This window comes from Camelus bactrianus, chromosome 12 (genome assembly GCF_048773025.1).
Source record: "Camelus bactrianus isolate YW-2024 breed Bactrian camel chromosome 12, ASM4877302v1, whole genome shotgun sequence".
Classification (NCBI taxonomy): Eukaryota; Metazoa; Chordata; class Mammalia; order Artiodactyla; family Camelidae; genus Camelus; species Camelus bactrianus.
In genome coordinates this window covers 37986915-38010834 of record NC_133550.1, presented here as the reverse complement: position 1 = coordinate 38010834, position 23920 = coordinate 37986915, and the positions used below count along the sequence as shown (strand labels likewise).

Here is a 23920-nt window from a genome sequence, read left to right as displayed (position 1 = left end):
GGACTAAACTCATCACTGTGCACCCAGAGTCTAGCAGAGTGCCTGGCACACAGCGGGCAGTCAGCTAACAAACGGATGACAAAAGGGTAGCAGCCTGTGGCCGGCGAGAGCCTGCGCTTGGGAGCGGCGAGAGCCTGCGCTTGGGAGCGGCGGGCGCCGCCCAAGCCCGCAACACCCGCCCAGGAGCTAAGATCAAGACCCCAGCAAGAGCCCAGAACCGCCCCTGGCCTTACCCTGCCAACCCGAGCTACTGCTTCGGGCAGCGCCTCCCCCTGTGACGGCAGTCGGGGCGGGACTTCCGGTTGCCGAAGTTTAACCGAACAGGCGGGAGCCGGAAGCCCAGCGCCGGAGCGGGCCGCGCTGTGGCCCCCGCGTGTACCACGGCTGAGAGGTGAGGTTCCGGAGGGTCTGGGGGCAGCGGGGTGACTGCCACCGCGTAGTTTCCTTTTCCTGGTCCCCGCCCGACCACCAACTATCTTAGGGATCGGTTCGGACAGAGGTCCCTGGCCTCCCAGCGCCCCGGCCGGCCGGGCTCCCTGGCCGGTTGCCGGGCAGGGGCGCGGCGGCGCGTTTGGCGCGGAAGTGCCTGGGAGCTGGGAGCCGCGGGCCGGGGTCGCGCCCCTCCAGCTGCCACGGCCTCAGGTCGGGCCAGAGAAGTGACCCGGGTCAACTGGGGTAGGTTGGTGGCGGCTCTCGGGGGTGCGCTACCTCCGGAAAGTTTCTCACTTGTCCACAGCCCCCGCTGCCTTTTTGTCAGCTTTTCAAATACGACTCTTAGCAGGCGCTCGAATGCATTTTACCAGGTAACTCCAGTTGAGCAAGTCTCCTGCAAGTGAAATGCATTTTGGGTGAATGAAGGCTGGAGAACTTCTGTTTGTTGAAGCTGAGTGTCGTAGCGGAATTGTTTCTTGGAGTCATGCTCTCCAAACCCCGGCCTGGCTTATGTTACCTCCTGTGCCCTGACAGCTCACTTTTGATGGAATTCCTCTTCCAGAGGATGATGTAATGCTGCTCCCTTAAATGTGGTCAGTTCTTAGAAGACTGAGGTTGGTGGGCCTATGGTTCCCTTTCCCGCTTCACTTAGAGAGGAGACAGATATAGAATGACTCTGCCAAAATGACTGTCACCTAACCCTGGGGCATATCATCTGAACTCCCCTTTTCTGAGCGCAGGCTAAAATAATATTTCCGCTACACCACACCGCGCAACAGGAATGATTTAAGATTACAGTAAAGATACATTTCAGTGATGTTTACTGGGTTTACAGATGCCATTCCATCACTTCATTGTTGCTGAGTAGGGAACCAAAAGGGCACATGTTACCGCATGTTTAGGCACCACATCCAAACTCTGCATTTCAGCAGATGATTAACGGCTCTTGGTAGAACTGTATTTGTCTGATGAAGCAAAATGAATCACAGAAGTGACTTTTCTAGTTAACAAAAGTTTTAGCCTCTTTATTAAACTCATTAAACATTTAATCTCTTGAGAATGAAAGTACCCTATTATTTATTATGCCTTTAACTTGTCCTCTGAAATAGAATATGCTAGACATACATGTGATGTTTTGTTGATGACTTGGGTACCTGTCTGTGACATCACTTATGCTGTGCTGTACCCTTGCACTGTCCACACCAGGAAGGTGTGAAGGGTATATTTCTAGGCCCCCATTCCTTCCCTTTCTCCTGGTTTTGTTGTTGTTGTTGTTGTTGTTGTTGTTGTTGTTACATGTCATGCATTATTACTTGTCTTTTGTCTTCTAGACTGCCTTGTTTTGTGAAATCACTTGGTCGGAAATATGTGTTTGAATTATATACTGTGGATAAATAATACAAGCAAGGACACTGTAGACCAGGTGTTGATATAGGGACTCAGTGACATCTCCTTAGGCTGTGTTTGCTAATTTTAGAGTTCTTTGGAAAAACTGGAGTGGTTGGATTCTGACCTGCAAAAGTGCTACAGTTTATCGTACTTTTTTGTTGTTGTTGTTTTAAAGATGAGGAAGTTACCTGTCCAACAGTTATTTGTTGATTACCTACTGTGTTGCTGGAACCTTTCAAGACTGGTAGTTAACAAGACAAAATCCTTGTCCTTGGGATCTTTGTTTTGTTAAAGTCAGGAGGCAGACATTATGAGAGTAAGAACTGCAGACAGCAGGAAGGGTTGTGAAAAAATGAAGGAGGGTCATGGGGTATGGGACAACTGAGATGGAGCTGCTTTAGCCATGGTGGTCAGGGAAGCCCTTTCTGAGATAGAGTATGAGCTGAGACTGGGATGATGTGAAGGAGATGACCATGGGAGATCTGGGGAAAGGCCATTCCAGGCAGAAGGGGCAGCAAACAGAAATACATGGTGGTGAGAAAGAAGGCCGGTGAGTTTGGTGGCCCTGGGGACTAGAAGTAGGAGAGTTACACTGGGACCAGTTCTTGTAAGGCACGCTGAGGGGGTTGGATTTCATTATATTTGCTGTGGAGAGCCATTGGAAAGGTCAACTAAGAGAACATGATTATTTAGATGGTTTTAGAAAGATCCCTCCAGCAACTTGGTGGTGAACATAATCTCTGAAACAGAAGGGGATGAGTAGAGCCATTTTTTTTGGATAAGCTGCCTCATTTAAACTTTTTTTTTATGGCTGTCCTGAATTGATTTTTAAAATATGTTGTTTTGAACTATTTGTAGGTGCAGTCATGCAGGAAAACCTCAGATTTGCTTCATCGGGAGATGATGTTAAAATATGGGATGCTTCATCCATGACACTGGTGGATAAATTCAACCCACACATGTCCCCACATGGAATCAGCTCAGTGTGTTGGAGCAGCAACAGTATCCTTTTCTTTTTTAAACAATCATTTTTTTTTTTTTTTAGGTTAAACGGTCAGTAGCAATGAAACTTCTGCATGTGACCCATAATGAGAAATATATTTGGCATAGCTGTGAAAGATAAAATGAAATGGGAATTTATAGCATATGAATGCACACTTGATATTCTCCATTGATTACATTTTTAAAAATTTTAGTTGCAACCCGTTACATTAAAAAACACTGCTATTAAAAATATCTGTTAGTTACTAGATACAGACCATAGAAATAGTTTTGTTATCAACAGTTTGTTACTGAATCAAATAGAATAAGGTAGGTAATGGGAAAATTCTGAAAGGTTCTGGAATGACTTTTTGCATATACATTTGGATATTTGTGGATCTGGTCTAGAAATTAAAGACAGAACTTGAAGGCAGAGGCAATGGTTGAGGGAAGAGATAAAAATAGTCAAACATTCCCATTTTACTGATATGCTCTCTGTATTTCTCTTCCTTTCTATGATGAAAATAGTCTCATTTCCTAAAAAGACAGAAAAATTATCTAGACTGAATTTTCCTAGGATTTGTGTGTTTCTGATTCATACCCTCCCAACCTATTGCTGGTAGCCCCAATGTGACAACCAAAAAACATGTTCAGAATTGCCAAGTGTCACCTGGGGGCCAGAATCACCCCTAATTGAGAACCACTACTGTAAACGCAGTACTCTTACCAACTTTTGTTTGAAAATGTTCTATATACTCAGTATGCTGGAAATTACCATTCTTTTGTGGAACTCATACGCATACACTATTTCTTAAACAACAGGTTAAGTTTTAACATGTATCTGATCTTACCAATATCAAAGTATTAATATGCTGCTTCCTGATGAAAGTAAGAATATCAAAGCTTTAAAATATGAATGATCCATGAACAAAAACATTAGTTTTCATGCCCAATCTAATTATCTTTGCAAACATATAACAAAAATGACAAATTTTCTTATTGAATTAAATTTACCTCTTCATCATTTGCTGATTTTGTATTAAAGTAGCAAAATAAATTACTTTGGTTCTCTATTAACAAACTCATGGTGAAGGGACTACAGTTTTGAAGAACTCTCCAGATGTACAGTGGGGGAAAATGTTTTGAAGAGTGACAAATATGTGAGGTTGCTTCTATTACTAGATCTTTATTATGTTAAGAGCTTAAATTTCCTTGTTACTTCCTGCATAAAGGTAGTACTACTTAATGAGATTTATTATTTTTGGTTTATTTTTATTCAAGGAGTTTTATTAGGAGTTGGCATTTACTGATAAACCACTTAATCATCTTTCAACAAAACTGATGTGACTTTGCTTGTTAAAAAGCATAGGTTTAAACTTATATTTTAGCTTGTTTTGAATCTCAAAATTAGACTCTTGTTCTTGATTATATCATATATAATCATTTTAGTTTAAAAATACTAATACTGTTTTGTGTTTACTGATTTTCCACTTACAACTTATGTAAAATAAGGTAAACATCATTTTAAATTCAATTAAAAATTTCAATTATTTTAATAATTTAAAATTATGTTTTAAATAATTTAAATTTAATTTAATTGAAATAGTTAAAATAAAACTTTTTGATAACATAGTTGCTATGTAACCACACTTATTTATATTTGCTACATATACTGTAATATTAATACATTTAAGATTGGAACACTCTATCACAAAATTTGCAGTCCTGGGAAATAACAGGCTTCATTTTTTTAATGGAAAAATAGGAGACTAATGTGCATATTTGATTCCTAGCCTTAAATTGATATCAAGCACTGTGTTACTAAATAACTATGTTAAACAGTACTTATAAATGAAAAGGCTGATTGATATTTGCCTGATGTTGCTTTTATCATGCTCTCATTCTTGAAGGATAAAATTAGACCTTCTGGCCTACTTTTTGAAAATGGAGTAGTATTTCACATGGGTTCTGGCCTACTTTTTGAAAATGGAGTAGTATTTCACATGGGTTAAATAGCTTTTGAGTAATAGCGAAGCCAGAAAGGATAGTTCTTCCCTGCAGTAGTGGTCAAGAGAATTAGGCTTGGTAATTAGTAACGTGAGCCATTTTTGAAAGGTAATGTATAAGCCATATTCGTGACTTGTCTTCTTAGTTTAGTGTGCTTGGTTTTATTATCAAAGTTCCCACAGTGATAGTCAAGTGCTAGAGCTGCTCGAGGATTATTTGGTGCTCCATAACTCCTCATTTAGATAACTTTCTAGTGACAGCATCTTCCAGCGGAGACAAAATAGTTGTTTCAAGTTGCAAATGTAAACCTGTTCCACTTTTAGAGCTTGGTGAAGGGGTAAGTGGTTTTTTTTATACTTTAAAAAAATCTTAGTTCTGTTTGGGTGGTTAACTGCTTACTTATTATGGTGCTTACAACTAAATATGAAAGTGTTTAAAAGCATTATTCTTAACCTGAGCTGAAAGAAATACAGTAACATTTAAAAGTGAGATAAGTGTGCTTACTGAAACATCTTTAGGTAAAGTAATAATGGATCCCAGGGGAGCAATCAAGAACTTAGATTTCATCATCATCTGGGCACTTACTTTCTCCATTTCCCCTCTGTGGGAGGTTCCCTGGTAGTGCTGTGGTTTTTTAGGACCATGTTCAACCAAGGTCCCTAGGCTGATTTGACCATAGAATCCTAATGATGTAGTCCTACCCTTACTGACATTGGACTCAAGACCATCAGCTAAAGACCCTTATGTAGCCTTCTGCTTTAACTTCTGTCCATCTGGTACCACCTGACCCTCTCCAAGCTCTTCTGCAATGGGATGGCTTTGTCAAAATCAGCTTTGGTCCCAGAGCATTTAAATGAAGCTCTCAATACATGTTCTTTTCTTACCCTTTTGTTTTATAAGTTAATCCCTCTGATTCAGGATAATGATGGTTTCCTCATTTCCAATCACACACTTCTTGAAAGCTATTTCCATTTTAAAAAGATAAGGTCTAAATAAAAAGCTGTAAGTAATTGGTAGCTTGTTCTTTTTTTAAATTTCAAGGTTTTCATAGCAGACCCTAAAACATCGTGAATTGTTATAATTTTACATACTGGAGTAGATGAGGCAGCCCTATTAGAAAGAACACAGCAGGACAATAGAATATAAGCTCATTTAAAGTGAAAAAGTACTTAGGCTTTCTATCAATCCTTTCCTAAAGGTGCCTAGTGGGACTGATCTGAGCATCAGTTCCAGCCCATGGATATTAGAGGCTGGGGCAGAGAGAATGTCTGCTAAGGACAGAAATGGAGTTTGCTTGTCAAACTCAGTGAGTGAAACTGAGGCAGAGAGTGTTGCTGGGCAATGAGAGACAAACTGTACTCTTTAAGAGCAGACAAAATATCCTAGTCATCTTTGGATCTTCAGATCCCATCTGAGGTGGTCAACAAACACTTGTTGAATTAAATATCATCATCAAAACAATTTCGATTTCCACCTCTACCACTATCTTTATCTATATACACACACACACACTACTTTTATGCATTATGCCTTAGAACCAGTTTGTGACTTTTTGTTGTTGCTGTTAACGTATAAAAATAACATACTATTCATAAGTGTGACACCACTCTTAAGGATTTTGTGAATATTCTACATTAGTTGCTGTAGTTCTTTTTCCCACAGTTAAGTCATATCAGAATGCAGGTCAAGGTCATTATAGTTATAATTTAAATCTGCTTTAGTTTACTTATGAAAATATTTGGCAAACATTAGTTTTTTTAGCCTTTATTAGTAGTTTCTTATAACTTATTAGTGTGTTTGCTTCATAGGATCCAAGCCCTATTACTCATGTACCATTTGAGATATTAGACCTTTCCTACATGGGAAAGTAAGATTCTGTCCCACTTACTTTAAGGTGGAACCTTACTAAATTCATGTTTATTTTCTTTGATTTTATATTATACCCCTTTGAAGTAGATAGGTTGGTCTTAACAGTATTATAATGGACATGATAGGCTACCACATAACCTAGAAATTTGACATGATATTTTTAGATTTTAAAGTTCCATCCATTATGTGTGTCTTGGGGTACATGATTCCTGTAATAAGGACACAATTTCCATTAATTATTGAAGCTCATTAGCTATGTTAATAATACATTAACATAAAGAAGATCTTCTGTCATTAGGGTAAGCCAGCTATACATATAGGTTTTGTTCTGAGCCTTTAAGAATAATTTGAGTTGTTTTTGATAGTTAGAATCCTAATATATCAGTGTTTGATGGATATCATTCTTGTCTATTTAAAGTTTTTTTTTGATACCTCTTAGCAAACTGCCCTGATTTGCAGAGATAACCATATTCTAAATCTTATTAGTCTGTTTAGACCAAAGTCAATTCCTATAATAATGCTTGTAAGAGATTTACAGCAATGATACTGAAACATCGATGTAATGTGCTCCTGATACTTTTATACGTGTTAATAGCTTTTTAACCCTTGGTCAAAATTTCAGAGCAGTAGGAAAACTTGGGAGAGGAAGAGGGGGGCCATCTACACCCTTTTAGGAATCTGGTGCTCTCTTGAGCAGAGGATGTTTTTGAGATGCATGGACTCTCAAGAACAGTAGATCTAGTCTTCATCATTCATTTCTCAGATATAGAAATGTAGGCTCAGAAAGGTGAGATGACTTCTCTAAACCTATATAGCTTGCCTTTTAACTTTTAACTAAGTCACAAAATGTCTCCTTTGGAATTCATTTCTCTTTTTTTCCCCCATGTGGTGTTCAGTTGAAGGTGAGAGTAACTACTGTAACTACGTAGTGTATCTGAAGGTTGAACAGGAAAAAACATGCAGCACTGTGCTCTGGGTAGCATTGTTACTAATGGTGCTACCGGCTAGATGGCACTCAGCGCACTCAGAGATGCTCATTGTGAGAAAAATTTGATAACCTCTGTATTTTTAGACATTTGTTCTAAAAATATTTATTGGGCCTGGATATGGTCTTTGCTGTAAGGAAACTGACATTCTGGTGAGAGACAGACAATAAACTAGTAAACAGAATACCCAGTGATAGCAATAAATTGTTATGCAGAGAGCTAAAATAAGACAGTGAGATAGCAAGTTACATTAGGTGGCCGAGGGAGGTCTCGTGAAGATGTGGCCCTTAAGTTGATATCTTTTGGCCAGGAGAAGCCATTCAAGCCAGGGTTCAGGGAATTTAAGTTTCCAGACAAGAACAGCTGTATAGAAGCCTTGAGGCAAATGTAGTGTTATGTTTAAGGAATGGTAAAAAGTCAACGTGGCTGGAGAATTAGTAGCTGAGGAGAAAAATGGTGAGAGGCCAGGTAAGAAGGGGCCAGGTGAATAGGGCTTTGAAAGCCAAGTTAATAAGTTTGGAATTTATTCTAGGTGTGATTGGAAGCCACTGAAGATTTTTAAATGGGAGACACATGATCTGATTTATGTTTCTTAATGGTCACCCTACTTCACGGAGCATAGGATGTAGGGAAGCAGGAGAGGAAGCAGGATACCAGTCGGGAGGCTGCTGTCGTGATTAGACGAGGTTCAAATTAGAGTGCTAGCAGCGGTCAGAGATAAAGGGGGTCCCTGTGGGATATATTTTAGGGTTGGAGTTTAGAGAACTTACTGATAGACTGGGCAGAGGGAAAATGAGGAATCTCGGCTTTTATCTTGAGGAACTGGATGAATGGTGCCTTTACGGTGATGGGGAAGAGTGTAGAGTCAGGTTCTGATGACCTGATGTTTGAGACTTGGACCCCTTAGAGGGAGCTTTGCTGTGAGACTTTGGACCAGTATCTCGTCCTCTTTATAAGATCTTCCCCCTCTGTAAAGCGAGGGGTTTAAATTAGGTGTCCTTTGAAGTCCCCTCCAGCTTTAGAATATTCTGAGGTGTGGGTTAATTTTAATTTAAGATATTCTGTGGGAGTACAAGAGCAAGTTTTATTAAAGGGAGATATCAAAGGCAAGTAAACCCTGATGGGAGCCCAAGACTTGCTGGCATTTCCCAAGCTTCCTCTGTCACCTCCTTTCTGTGGAAGAGATGATGAATCTGGTTGCTTCCTTGAAGTCTTTTTGAACGCTTTACAAACTGTTGAATCCATGTGATGAGAGGTGAATCTTTAGTACAAGAATTAGCATGTCTATAGCATTTAACTCAACAAATATTTTTCTTGTGCTTACTAAGTGCTGAATGAGACTTGAAGTTAGCGCTGGGCTCTATTAAATTAATATGACTTTTTTTTTCTTTAATAGCAAAAGCAGACATGTGTCAGTTTAAATTCGACTTCCATGTATTTGGTAAGCGGAGGCCTGAATAACACTGTTAATATTTGGGATTTAAAATCAAAAAGAGTTCATCGATCTCTTAAGGTAAGTAACTTTTTTTTTTAATCTCAACAAAAATGGATATCCCACAGTGTGTTTATTAGGAGTAGTTACCAAACTTTTAATTTTGAGCTTTTATGATAAAAATAAGCTGCTCTGGAATTGAAGTGAGATTTCTTAGGGAAAATCAATATGCTGTTTAGTCAAAAATTTGATTTTGGGGGTTTATTATTTCCTCTGTGTATGGCACTATATTGCTGTATTGCTGGTGTTTAAAACTTTTTCCTTAGTCTTTTACTTAGTTCTATTGTTGTTTGAACCATTTCCTTTATTTAAAAAAATAGGTTTATTGTCATCACAGATCTTTGTAAGGCACTTTGGTAAAATGAGAGTGGTTTTGGGATGAAGGTATTCAATCTAGTAATCAGAGTTGGGGGTTTGGCTTCTTAGTTCTCTGCTACCGTTTGTGTTATTTTTGTGTGTGTGCATTTTCATCTTGACAAGGAAATGTTTCTAAAATAATTTCCTATTTACAATTAGTGTTTCTTTAAATAGTTTGCTTTTTGCAGTTTCAGAAAATGAAAATAATTATGAAGGCCTCTGGTTGTGATTGTTGATTTTCTGGACAACTTTTTCATTATTGTGTTCTTTTAATACTTAGAAGTTCATCTTTAAAATTTTAATTTTTATATTTCTTTTTTAAAAGTTTTAATATGCAAAATTTTAAATCATTTTTATGTATATACACACATATATCTATATAGACAGAGGAAGAACTTTAACCCATCATCCATGTATTCATCATCTGACTTCTGTAATGAACAACTCATGACCAGCATTTTATCTGTTTTATCTGTGTGCTCATCTACTCTCTCATCCTCAGATGCTTAAGAGTATTTTGAAGCTAATACCAGAGACCATTATCATTTTGGTTATATATCATAATGTCATTAATTTTTACTAGAAAAATTGTATATAGAAGAATGTTTTCTCTTAGCTAAGTTGAAATATAATCCTGCAATTGCTGTTTAAAATATTACCTTTGAAAGTTCATTACTTTAAGTATTAGCTAAACTCTGAAGAGTCTTCAGAAAAATTAAAAAGTTGCCAATAATGAGAATACTTAACTTTCATTCAGTTCTTTGATATACCACCTACTGTGCTTAACATGTTTATTCTATTTATTTCAACAACTCTGCAAAGAAGATAGTATTATTCCTAAGTACAGTTGGAGAAACTCAGGCTCAGAGATGTTAAAGAATTTGTTCAATGTCAAGCAACTAGTAGTGGCAAAGATGAGCTGCACACTCAGATTATTCACTGTTTAATCTTTTAAATTATGAAATAATTGAATTAAAGCTATTTAGGGGAATACAACACCTATTATGAATAGAGGCTATCTTAAAGAACTGAGAAGAGATTAGAAGTCTATGGCCAGGTTTATCAAACATTATTACAAATTTTAGGAGCATCACTTATTCCCAACCCTCTTTACCGCATGGCAAAATTCTAATCATTTTTCCCTCCTCAGCTTTCCCAGTTACTCCAGATAGTTTTTCTTCCCATTGTTTGAAATTCTTAGAGTGCTTCATTTCTTCATTCTTTCAGTTAACAGATATTTGACTGACTTGACTGTGATAGTGAGAAATCTTATCTTTTACCTTTGGATCCTCCCTTTGCAATCCTCTCCCTGATAACACAATTTCTGGCACCTGTTTACTAAATGACTTATTTTCCACAGCTGAAATAAGGAAAACACCTGCTTCTTCACAAAATCATAGAAATTGTATTGCGCTCCATGTTCCCAATTTCCCAAATGGGAATGATGCATTAAATGTCCACTCTTTCTTTTTTCTTCTTATCAGACATTTTTTTCCTCAGGTTAGCATTTGTTTCTTTGATTTAAAAAAAAGCAATAAAATGTAAAGATATCTCCAAACATGCTTAAAGGACCATTTGAAAAAGCTGTAATATAAATGGGAATATTATAGCTACTATTCTTGGTATTATATTAATCTAATTATTACATACAAAGGTTAGTTTGTTTATGTTATTAACATATGACATTGAACTGGTAAAAACTATACTGGTCACTTTTCTATGCTCCCGCTAGGTATCTCTAATTTGATGTTGGAAAACATAGTCCTTGTGAACTCCATTTGTTTCAAACCAGGTTTATTTCCTTAGAGTAGGTTCCCCTATGGATTTGGGAGACAGTCTAGAAAAGTGGGAGGAAAATAAGCTTTGGAGGGTGACCTGGATTGAATCCTGGCTCTACAACTGGCAGTTATGTGAACTTGCACAGGTTTCTTAACCTTTCTGTGCCTTATTTAGTTAACTCATCTATAAAATGGGGAAAATGATCTTGCCTTCTAGGATTATTCCAAAGATTAGTGATACTATGTGAAACTCCCAGCGTTAGTCGGTACTCAGCAGATGGAAGCAGCATCTATCAACTCTTAAACATCCCTTGATCATTCTGACTTTGGAGATTTTGTTTTTTGCTCTTTCCCATTTTGCAGGGTCAGGTTATGTTCTCCTTCCCCTAACTTACCTCTTATCCTTTCTTTAAGGTTGAACTCAAGCTTTATGTCTTCCTTAATAAAGCTTCCTCTGTCAACCCAGTTCACAGTGATGCCTCTTCCTCTTTCCTCTGACAGTTTGCCTCTACCACTCATTTAGCATATATTCTGCCATTTGCATGTTCACTTAAGTGTCTTTCAGTTGAACAGTAATACCCTTAAGGGCAGGGATTCTCATAATAGCCAACTTGCAAGGAATGTTACTTGTCAGTAGAAGTGAATTCTTTAATGTAGACCTAATGCCATTTAGAAAATTACCTTTCTTTTCTGTCTCTTGTTTCAGAGTACCTGATCATTATTATGATTATGAAAAATTAACCTTTGTTCCCTGAGAAGACATGGTGTTGATCAGATAGTTTCCTACTTGTTTGAGTAATTTTTTTTTAAGATTATTTGAGGAAAATGTTAAAGCAAATATTAGATTTACAAATACATATTTACAAAATATGAAATTTACAAAAACATGAAAAGTACTGTCTGAAGGTTATGTGGCACTGTATTTACTTTCATTTCTTTCATTCAGGATCATAAAGATGAAGTAACTTGTGTAACATATAATTGGAATGATTGCTACATTGCTTCTGGATCTCTCAGTGGTGAAATTATTTTGCACAGTGTAACCACTAATTTTTCTAGTACTCCTTTTGGCCATGGTGGTAACCAGGTAACAGTATGGTTTTATTTAAAATAAAGTTGAGAAGATAGATTTTTAATTATTTTATGTAAGACAGTGAATTTACGTTTTTAAAATTAAGTGGTTTAAATTTACATTGAGCTTGCTTGAAAATCTTACAGCTAACTAATGTTTAATGGTAGTGTTTAAAATGTTCAGATAACAAGCTAATCCATACTAAGATGATGATGCTTACGTGAGTTCAGTTATGCCATTTAATAGTCACATGCTCTTGGAATTTAACTAGTTAAGACAAAATACAAATAGTTATTAGTAGAGTAAGGCCAAAACATGGATATTACTCTTTCTATGACATTACAATTATAGAAATGTTGCGTATCTCAAACTGTATCAGCTACAAGACAGATACTTATATTCATAAATATTGTTTGGTGGAGTTTGGTGGACATGAGATAACTGAGTGTGTTTAGGCACAGGGTAAATTGAGTTTTGTTTTTTGTTTGTTTCAAGTTAAAGTATCAAAGCTTATTCATATATTTCAGATTAATATAGGAGTATTTAGGGAAAATTTTTATGAAGGAAAATTTGTCAAGTATTGAATTTTTTTTTTTGTAAAATCTATATAGTCTATTAAATTCTTGAAAGAATAAATTCAGTTTCTCAAGAAATCTGATTCTTCGCTAACCTTCCATACAATTCTCCAGAGAAATTTCCAGTGAGATGCAGCTCTTTTAATCTTACTTGGTATCTCTTTGGCCTTAAGTATTATTAGATAAAATATGGGAACTCTTCCCTTTTGAAAAGCAGTTTTTAAAGTCATCATTTGAAATGTATGTATTTAATGTTTAAGGAAAATTTAATGGATATTAAAAGTGTACAGAAATAGTCTTTTCTCAGATTTCATATGTATTGGGATAATAAAAGATATGTGCATAAATGATGTGCCAAGTGATTGACATGAAACAATCCTACAGTGATTCAGAGACGTGAGAGAAAACTATCTGATAGGGAAAATTGAAGGAGGGAAGATTCCAGCTTAATTGATTTGTTTTGTTGTTTACTGTAAAAACTGGCCTGTTTGCCAATTATTTTATTTGAACTTGCATTAGGGTTAGTTCTTCACATGCCCACATTATAGTTGGAACCATGTCTTGTTTCTTTGTCCTCAATCATTGTTCAACTTTGTATCTAACATGGAAAAGATCCTCCATAAATAGGTGAATGGATGAATACATTTTGATATAACAGATTTTAATAGGCTAATATAGAGCTTTGGGAAAGGGCTATTTTATATGGAGGAATCATGTGAACAGAAATAAGAAGAAAGGAAGGTGTATGGGTTTTATATAGGGCTGATGTGAGAAAAGGATTGGAACAGTAAGCAGGAACATAGTGTTGAATGCCAGGCCAAAGATTTGGCTTTTATTTTGGAAGGCATTATTAGGTAACTAGTCAGAGTTTTTTGATTAGTTGAGTGTCAGAATCATAGAATCCTTGAACTGAAAAAAAAGCCTTTTAGGGGTAATCTCACTTTCTTCATTTTATAGGTGAGGATAAGTGATTTGCCACAGATAATGTATTAATATTGTCATAAAAGTAGGGAGTAATATTTTGTTTCTGTGATTCTTTTTTTTTGGGTAATTTGTATTTTGATAATATAGACATAAAGCCTAAGCCCATAGATGCTGGAACTCTTGGAAAACAAATCTTACCTAGTGTTCAAGTATCTTACTTTTTAAAGAAACAGAGTAATTTCCTCCCTGCATCCCTCCCTCCCTCCCTCCCCTCTCCTTCCCTTCCTCCCTCCCTCCCCTCTCCTTCCCTTCCTTCTCTTCCTTCTGTTCCTTTCTCCCTCTGTCCCTCCATCCCTCCCGCTCTTCCTTCTTCTCCTCCTACTCTTTTTCTGGTATATTAGAAGAATGACAAATTAAATTTATAAATTCTGGGCTGACTTTTCAGCAACATGAAAATTAGGTCAGATACTACCATGTATATGCTTAGACTTCAGTTTTTATTGTATCTTGCTAGAGTTTTTTTTATTAAAACCAAACATGAAGGAATAGTCCTGAAAACATTGGGTTTGGTTATTTTGGGCCTCACTGTGTGTAAATTGTTTAAATTAAAATAATTGTGATATAACTTACATATAATAAAGAACATATATCTTAAATGTACAACTGGGTGAATTTTTATATTTACGTACACCTGTATAACTATCAAGATATAGAACATTCCTGGCATAACCCCTTCCAGTCCCTGCCTCCTATTTCTTAAAAGAACTGTACGTGTCTGGTTTATTTTAGTCTTTATTATATTTGCTTTGTGGCATAGATTAGTAGTTCATACTGTTTTATGTATAGTGTTGTATTATGTGAATGTGCCACAAATTATCCATTCTACTGTTGATGGACATCGGTGTTGTTTCTATTGTTTTGCTATTATGAGAAAGCTACTATGAATATTCTTGTACTAGTCTTTCTGGATATATGTTTTTATTTCTCCTGAGTAAACACTCCAGAGGGGAATTGCTGAGTCTTAGGGTAGGCATCAGGTTTTACTTCATTAAAAATTGCCAAAAAGTCTTTAAAGTGCTTGTGGCATATTACACTTCTTTTTTTCTTTCTTTTAAATTCTTTTCCATTATGGTTTATTACAGGATATTAAATATAGTTCCCTGTACTGTACAGTTAGGATCTTGTTGTTTATCTCTTTTAAATATCATGATTATTATCTGTAAATCCTAAACTCCCAATTTATCCTTCCCCTTTCCCCTTTGGTAGCCATAGTTTGCTTTCTATGTCTGTGAGTCTGTCTTTGTTTTGTAAATAAGTTCATTTGCATCATATTTTAGATTCCACATATAAGTGATAACATATGGTATTTGTCTTTCTCTTTTTGACTTACTTCACTTAGTATGATAACCTCTAGGTCCATCCATGTTGCTGCAAATGGCATTATTTCATTCTTTTTTTATGGCTGAGTAGTATTCCATTGTATGTATATACCACAACTTCTTTATCCAGTCATCTGTCAATGGACATTTAGGCTATTTCCATGTCTTGGCTATTGTAAATAGTGCTGCTATGAACATTGGGGTCCGTGTGTCTTTTCAAATTAGAGTTTTCTCCAGATATATGCCCAGGAGAGGGATTGCTGGATCATATGGTAAGTCTGTTTTTAGTTTTTGAGGACTCTCCATACTGTTTTCCATAATGGCTGCACCAAACTGCGTTCCCACTAACAGCTTAGGAGGGTTCCCTTTTCTCCACACCCTCTACAGCATTTATCATTTGTGGGCTTTTTAATGATGGCCATTCTGATTGGTGTGAGGAGTTTGCATTTCTCTGATAATTAGCAATATTGAGCAGTTTTTCATGTGCTTATTGGCCATTTGTATGTCTTCATTGGAGAATTGCTTGTTTAGGTCTTCTGCCCATTTTTTGATTGGGTTGTTTGGTTTTTTGTTATTAAATTGTATGAACTGTTTATATATTCTGGAAATTAAGCCCATGTCAGTCGCATTATTTGCAAATATCTTCTCCTATTCCACAGGTTGTCTTTTTGTTTTGCTTATGGTTTCCTTTGCTGTGCCAAAGCTTAAAAGTTTAATTAGATCCCACTTGTTTATTTTTGGGCATGCTTTATATTATTCCATAGGTCTGTTATATTGCTTTCTTTTTTTTTTTTTTTTCCATTTGTCTGTCTGCTGTTCAGATTGAGTGATTTCTATTATTCTGTCTTCCAGATCCCTTATTCATTCCTCTGCATTATCCAGCTTGCTATTTATTGCCTTTAGGTTAGCTTTGTCTCAGCAAATGAGTTTTCTAATGTTAATTGGCTCGTCTTTATAGTTTCTACTTCCATTTTACAGTAATCTGCAGTTCTATTAATAGCCTTTCTTAATTCCTTCAGTATTTTCATTACCTCCTTTTTGAACTCAAGATCTGGTAGACTAGAGATCTCTGTTTCATTGTTCTTTCAGTCTCTTGGTCTTTTATTTGGGAGTGATTCTTCTGCCTCTTTATTTTACTTATATTTCTCTGACTCTATGAATTCAGTAGGAAGAGTTATCTGCTTTGGTCTCGAAGGGCTGTTTTTATGTGTGAGTGTCCCTGTGTAGCCTCTGTGAGTAATATTTTGGGTGCAGGGGCTGGTCTTAGTATGGCTGCCTGCCATGTCCTTCCTCAGTGTGTGCTGGCTGTTTTCCCCTTGATAGGGGATGTGGTTGTTTTTGTGGTGACCAGATCCAGCACTGGATGCTGAGTGAGCCCTCCTCTTTGCTGTGTGATTGTCACAGCCCTGTTGGGGGCAGGGTCTGCTCCCCAGTTGTTGGAGTAGATGCCCCTACATTTGTTTCTGAGCTGTGGTGTGAGGTAGGCGGGACTGGAGTGCTTCTACTGGGAGAGGAGCCACTGAGTATTCTTCCACAGGAGCTATATAGGAAGTGTGCTCTATGATGTCACCTGTCTGTCATCCATTGTGCGGGCTCACAAAGTGCACGGTTTTTGGCATTGCTCTCGGCCCTGCCTCTGCCTGCCCCACCTTCAGAGAAGCACCAGTAATCTGCTTGGATGTCCCCTGGGCTCTGAGTTTACAAACTCTCCTGGGACGCATAAATCAGTGGATCACACAGCTGCTGGGACACTCAGGTTTCAGCCCTGCTTCTGAAGTCGCTCAGCCCTTGGGGATCAGCTTGGATTTCAGTCCCAACTCTGCATGTGGCAGCCTGAACTTGTAGGGGTGGTGCCATGTCCACTGTGAGCATGGGGAGAATGAGGCTGCTGTGGCGAGGCCCCGCCCCTACCTTCATGTATGAACAGTGGGGTTTCAGTGGCGGACCAGGCTCCCTCCTGCACACACTAGCCCCCTCAGGCTGTCTCCACACATCCAGCTGCAGTCCGCTCCCCACATCTGTCGTGTGAAGCCGAAGTTTCAGCATCCAGCACACCAGCAGGCTCACAGCCTGGGCTGGGGAATGCAGCAAGGTGGCCTGGACCCTCTGTCCTGGTCTCTCTCCTGCTTTCCGTGGACTGGCTGCTGCGCTCTCCTCTCAGCCTCTGAAGCTCTCTGTCCTGGCTGATCTTCCTGCTGTGAAGGGGATTCCCAGGGTGAGGCAACATTTTCTCTTTCACAGCTCCCTCCCAGGGGTACAGGTCCTGTCCCGATTCCTTTTATTTATTTATTTATTTATTTAGTCCTACCCAGTTACGTGGTGATCTCTCTTGCAGTTTGGGTTTTATGAGATTTTCTGCCAGTGTTCAGCAGGTATTCTGTGAGAATTTTTCCACGTGTATTTCTGATATATTTGAGGGAGGATATGCGCTCCATGTCCTTCTGTTCCGCCATCTTGATCCTCCCCACCTATTTTACACTTCTGTCAGCAGTGTATGTGAGGTCCAAGTTGCTCCATGTTTTTGCTGACACCAAATATTGTCTACCTTACTAATTTTAGCCACTTTGATGGTTGTGTAGTTGTATCATTGTGGTTTTAATTTGCATTTCTCTATGTTGAATGAGTTGAGCACATTTTTATACACCATCTTTTGCGATGTGATTGTTTAGGTCCCTTCCTCCTTTCTGTATTGAGTTATTTGTGTTTCTCTGATTGATTTATAGTTTATTTTATATTCCAGATGGAGTTATTTGTTGGATGTACATGTTATTTTTATTTTCTTTTAGCCTATGGCTTGCTTTTGCACTCTAAATGTCTTTTTTTTTTTAAGTAAACAGAGGTTCTTAAATTTAATGAAATCTTGTCTAGTATATCTCTTTTTTTATGGATGCTGCTTTTTGTATCTTCTTGAAGAATCTTGCTTTCCCCAAGATCTTTAAGATAGTATCTCTTGTTTTCTTTTAGATAAAGTTTTATTGTTTTACCTTTCTCATTTATGTCTGTTTTGATCCATTTCAAATGAATGTTTGTGTATGGTGTGTGATGAGGTTCAGCTTTCCTGCCAGCACTGTATATGGCAAAGACTATCCTGTTACTACTGAGGTGAATGTAGGTGGTGAGGGTTTGGAGAGCATTCCAGGCAGAGGTTATCACCTTTGCAGAATCCTTACTACCATTTATTGTGTTTCAAGTTCTGTGACCATTGCTTTATATTATATTCTCTCATTTAATCTTTGCTATTTGCTGCGTCCAGCGCAGCTCAGGACCGTGTCTGAGGACGAGTGACGCAAGACTTAAACAAAGTAAAGTGCAAAGATGGGACCAGGGGACTCAAGATCTCATGAATCCAGAGTCCTGAAAGCCTGGTTGAGGTCATATTTATTAGGAGCATACAGCTCAGAAAAAAATGCCATCAAAGAGGTGAGGCTTTAGATATTCCATGTGATAAGCACTAAGTTCTGCTTGCTGAATAACTGATTAATTTCAGGCCTATCCCTTCCAGGAACAATCACCCTACTCTCGGTATGCAGAATTTCTAAATCTGTCCTGTTACTGCCTCCAGGACATCTCAAGATCGCAGATACTTCCCCTGGGCTTAACCTCATGCTTTCAAATGCCAGAACAAAGTTCTGTTAATGGATGATCTGGCTTTCCAGGACCTTCCATTGTTTTACCCTAAGGAAATATCTGCCCTCCTTCGTGCCCTTATGGTCAATGTCAAGATTGCTCACCCCAAATTTTCTTTAGCATAATACGTGCTATAGGTCATCTACTGTGTAAAACATTAAAACAAAGTAAGCATGTGCATCTTAAGCAAGCAAGTGTGAATGTAATATATTAAGCTCATGGAAATTTAGGTGTGGCTTGTTTTCCAGCAGCTTGTTTCCCAGCAGCTACTCACTTGTGAGATATAGGCTGTTCTCACTTTATAGATGAGAAGAGTGAGATTCCAGGACTTTCAGATAACAGGATTCTTAATTGACTGATTTGAACATCAACTCTTGAAGGGTGGTAGCAGTGTTTTCTTTTGAATTTCTTCCTTGCTAAGGAGCAACTGAATATATAAGGATTGGAGGATTCAGAGTTTCTGAAAACTTTGCAATATTCCCTTGTCACTTTGTGCAGGAGTCCAAAATTTACTCTTATCTCTTCTTCACATTAAAGAAATATCTTTTAAAATTCTGCATGACAGTTGCTGTATTATTGATTTTCAAAGAATTTTCATTGATTACTTTGCATGGCAAAATTGAATCCATACTCTAGTTTAGGAAAACAGCAGTTCTTAAAGCTTATCTCTTGTGCAGGTTCAGATACACCAGAACCTGAGATTTTCCTGTTCCTGCTGCCTCCTGGTAAGGGTAGTTCGCATCTCTATAGGATTTTTTGATACAGCTTTACGTTGTAAGTCCCATGTTTATTTGGAGAGCTAGCTGTGTGAACTTGGCAAGTTACTTAATTCTCAAGTCTCATTTTCCTTATTTGTCAAGTGAGAATGAGAATGTACTTTCAATAGAGTTTTGTTTTGTTTCAGGTTTTTTAGGGCTAAATGAGATGCTAGCATAGTTCCTAACATTTGGTAAAAGGTCGGGGAACTTTAGTGTGAGCTTCTAATGAATAACTATATTAATTCATTAAAATAGCTTTTGTGATTTAATTTCCCCAAACTGGCTTGAACATCTTTAGGTTTAATGTGTTCCCGTTAAACCCCCACTAATTAAGCAATTGTAATTTGACCTCAGTAATCATATTTTCTGTTTTAGAGCAACTTAGAATAAAGAGAGCGTTAAAGAAGGTGAAGAAATTGAACTGGAGTGTGTAATTTTTTTCCCTTTCCCTGGAACAGATGTTTGTATTCTTTGTATACTATATTATTTCACTTTTCTCTATACCATAAAACAGTGCATAGGCTAGGAAATACCAGTTAAATAGTTTAAGGAATCTGTCAGCCCTGGCAGTCTGCAGAAGCAGTATGGCCCCTGTGTATGTTAAGTATGCAGTCTTAGTCTTCTTAGTGAAGAAAGTCACAGTTCATGATTCTGCATACTTATGTTTCCATTTTATAGGCAGCATAAATGAAATCTTTGGAGTGTTTTTTTTTTCAGTTAAGATTTCTCAAAATTTATTTAATATTTCAAGTATATTAAATATTTATTTCTTAAATTTGAAGTGTTCATAACTGTCTAAAAATGGACATAATTCAGTTCCAATACATTTATCCAGCTCAATTTCTGTGTTGATCAGTTTTACTATAGATGGGGTCTGGGTTATTGAGAAAAGTAGTAGGTAGGACACATCTAATGATTAAGTTAAAATTTTCCATTTTTGTTTCCATAAACAATCAAAAATTTGAAATCTTTAAAAATTATCAAATTGATTTCTGAGCAAAGTGTACCAGGGAGTCTCATTGAATCTGCATTATACTGAATTTCATATTGGAAATGAGATTGCCAGAATATATTTAGAGTCTTACTTTGAAGTGTCTGAGCTGAATTGAAGCTATTAGTTTTTGTGGATTACAGTGTCTGTCTGCAAGGGGAAAAGAGCCTTAATGCTTCTGCAGAACTGCCAGGGCTGACAGACTCCTTAGATTATAATTGCATGTCCCTATTTGGCAAATTCAGCAGCTTAGGCTCAAAAATATGTTAACTGTGTTGCCCTTCTCAGACTGCAACCTTTTTCAGAGCAGTTAAAAAGTGGATCTATTTTATTGATTCCTTAAATTTAAAACTGATCTTTAAAAGTACTGTCTGAGATTTTAAATATAACGTTTTTCAGTATATGTTAAATAAGTTCATTTCCTTTAGTGAAATTTTTGACATTTTAGGTATAGATTTTATAAGCCTTTTGAGTATAGAAATCTGGTAAATATAAATAATTAATTGCATTTAAAAATAATAATTTTATCAAGAGTGAGTTTAACTCTCATTTGATTAACTTGGTTGACTGGTTACATTTATATCTGAATTTTGGCACTTAAAAAGTTTAACTACAAAGCTTTATATCCAGAATAATCATTTTCTTTATGTTATATGGGAGCATTGGTATACAATTGTATGATAATATGTCCTTGATTCTCTGGATATATTTCCGTAGTATTCGTGTGTACTTCTCTAGGCAATATACAGTGTATGTGCGCAGGTTTATAATTGACATGTTAGCATAAAATAAACTTCTATATCTTTATGTATTCTTAAAGTCTAATTTTTTTCCTTTTGTTTTTCTCTTCTGTATTTTCGTTATAGGATGTTTTTTGAAGAATGTTCTCTTGCAGTTTCTCTATATAGCTTTGTCTTCCTTCCATATAGTTATAATTATTCTGTTGGTCCAATCTTGTTTTCCGCCTTTTTCTTATTAGTGTTCTATCCCAGGTATTCTCATATTACTAGTCCTCATAACCATAATTTTAATGCCTGCATAATATTTTATTGTTCAGATGCCACAGTTTATCTAAACATTTCTTGTATTTTAGATATTTTCCAAATTTTTATGAGCACAATGAGTCCCATATGTTAACATTGTTCCCATAAGTATATGTATGTCTTTTGATTCTGACATTTTCCTTGAGATTACAAATTCTCTAACTGAGTAGCAGGCTCACATTTTCTTTCCTTGAGGAGTTAAAGTGTGCTACTCTGTCGTTTTTGGTCTCAATGACTGATGATAATAGTTTTTTTTTTTTTTTTCCCTTATAAGTCACTTGTTTTTTTTCTCTAGATGTCCACAGGATTTTTTTTTAAGTCCAATAATTTTACTACAATATGTCTTGGTGTTGGTCATTCTGTATTTGCTATTCATACATACATGGTGTGCTCATTTAATATGTAGTTTCAAATCTTTTCTTCTTTCAGGAAAATTTCCTTGAATTACTAGTTTTTGGTATTTAATATTTTCCTTATCTTTGTTTTTTTCTTTGTTGAATCTTAAGCCATTTATTACCTTCTCTCAAATTACTTTTAACTTTTTCCTTATTTTTGATTTTTTAAACTTCTTTCCTTTTTACCTATCTTTAAGTTTACTTGTCATTTATTCTGTATTCCTTTTAAATTAGTTTATTTTCAAAGGGATTAAAATTTCTAATTCTTTTCCAAGTTCAGACATCTCATTTCTGAGTTTCCTAATTCTGATTTATGGGTTTTTTTTAATATCATGTATTATTTTATTGTCTTCTTGTTCATCTGTTAAGAATGTCTTTCTTCTCTTTATTCTCATAGTAACTTTGTATGGGATTTATCTGTGAAGTTAGTTCCCCTGTACTTCTAGACAGAGAAGGAGTTTAGGGTATCTTTTCTAATTTTACAGAGCTTTCTTTATTTCAAGTAGTCTTTCAAAACAATGGTGACTTGTTTGTGAGGTTACCTGGCTTTGTTCTACTCCCATACGTGTTTGTGAACTTTTATTTTCCTTCAGCTCTGTTGACTCTACCCTTTTCAGTAGTGTCTACTCAGTGTGGTGCCTGGATCTGGTATTGAGGCGCCTTGGCTGGTCAGTTTTGGGAGTTTGTTGGAGCTGAACTGCTCTAGCCCTTTGGACCTTTCTGCAGACCTCTGTACAGACCCTCTCGTATGATATTCCTGGCTTAGCTAATGTCAAATTGGCCACCATGCTTTCCTGTGAATGCTCTTTGGCTATTTGGGGCTTTTCCTATTCTCAGATCTGTCTCAGACTCCCTGTAATTTCCTTTTGCTTCCTACTGTACAAAGGACTGTGGCTTTTAATCGCTTGACCTACTAGTGTCTATTTCAGCTCTCATGAGGATACCTGGTTGTCTAGTTTTGTTGTAAATGTTTTTTCATGGGATTTTAGCTTTGCTATCTGGTTTGCTATCTTTCTGTAAGACACACACACATACACAACACATACACACACATTCACTCACACACTTATACTTGCTGGGATCCCTAAGACCAGGTTTGCTGATTCACTAGGAGGACTTACAGTTCTCAACATACGGTTATACACATGGCTATGATTTATTAACAGTGAAAGGATACAAAGCAAAATCAACAAAGGGAAAAGGTGCCAAGGAAACCAAGCATGAGCTTCCAAGAGTCCTCTCTCCATGGGGAGGATATACTTAATTTCCCCAGCATCAAACTGTGACAATATGTATGAAACATTGTCTACCAGGGCGAAGATTGTTAGAGGGAAGATTGTTAGAGACTCATTATCTAGGGATTTTATTGGAGGCTGGTTACCTATGTACCCTCTGCCTCACATGTACCAGAATTCCAAATGTTCAGAAGGAAAGGAGGTGTTCAGCCATTGCTCAACATAAACTGTATCTTTTGCACAGTTTAGGCACAGTGGGACGCTTTTATCAGTTAGTGGGTCGCTGTCTTCAGTTATGGTGGCAGGAACCCTCCCCAAATCCAACATCCAAGATATCAGCCAAAGGCCAACCTTGAAAGGAGGACTTTCCAAGGATAGGCAGTCTCAGGCTTGCTTGTTAAGCCTTTTCTGTGCACAAACACATACACAAAAATGGGGGGGGTTTGGAGAAATTAAAAAACTCTGCCACCACCAGGACCTCTGTCATCTCAGAGTGCTCCAGTTACAAGGACTTTAAGCAAGACAGAATTACGTTCAGATTTCCAGTTTTGAAGAGATTATTGCTGCAGTAGTGTGAAGAATGGATAGCAAGCCATTGAGAATGAAGATGGGGAGTAGAAGCTTAGGTGA

General features: G+C 37.2%; 1 protein-coding gene across 1 annotated transcript in view; it reads left to right on the top strand.

Moving 5' to 3' along the window:
* The first annotated feature begins 253 nt into the window (after positions 1-253).
* NEDD1 (NEDD1 gamma-tubulin ring complex targeting factor) overlaps positions 254-23920 on the top strand; it is a 52042-nt gene continuing 28375 nt past the window's right edge. Inside the window, exons 1-5 of the mRNA XM_010962759.3 lie at positions 254-391; positions 2680-2823; positions 5052-5146; positions 9061-9177; positions 12238-12378. Of these exons, the coding sequence (XP_010961061.2) occupies positions 2688-2823; positions 5052-5146; positions 9061-9177; positions 12238-12378 (489 nt within the window). The 5' untranslated portion in view covers positions 254-391; positions 2680-2687. The remainder of the gene's footprint in view (positions 392-2679; positions 2824-5051; positions 5147-9060; positions 9178-12237; positions 12379-23920) is intronic.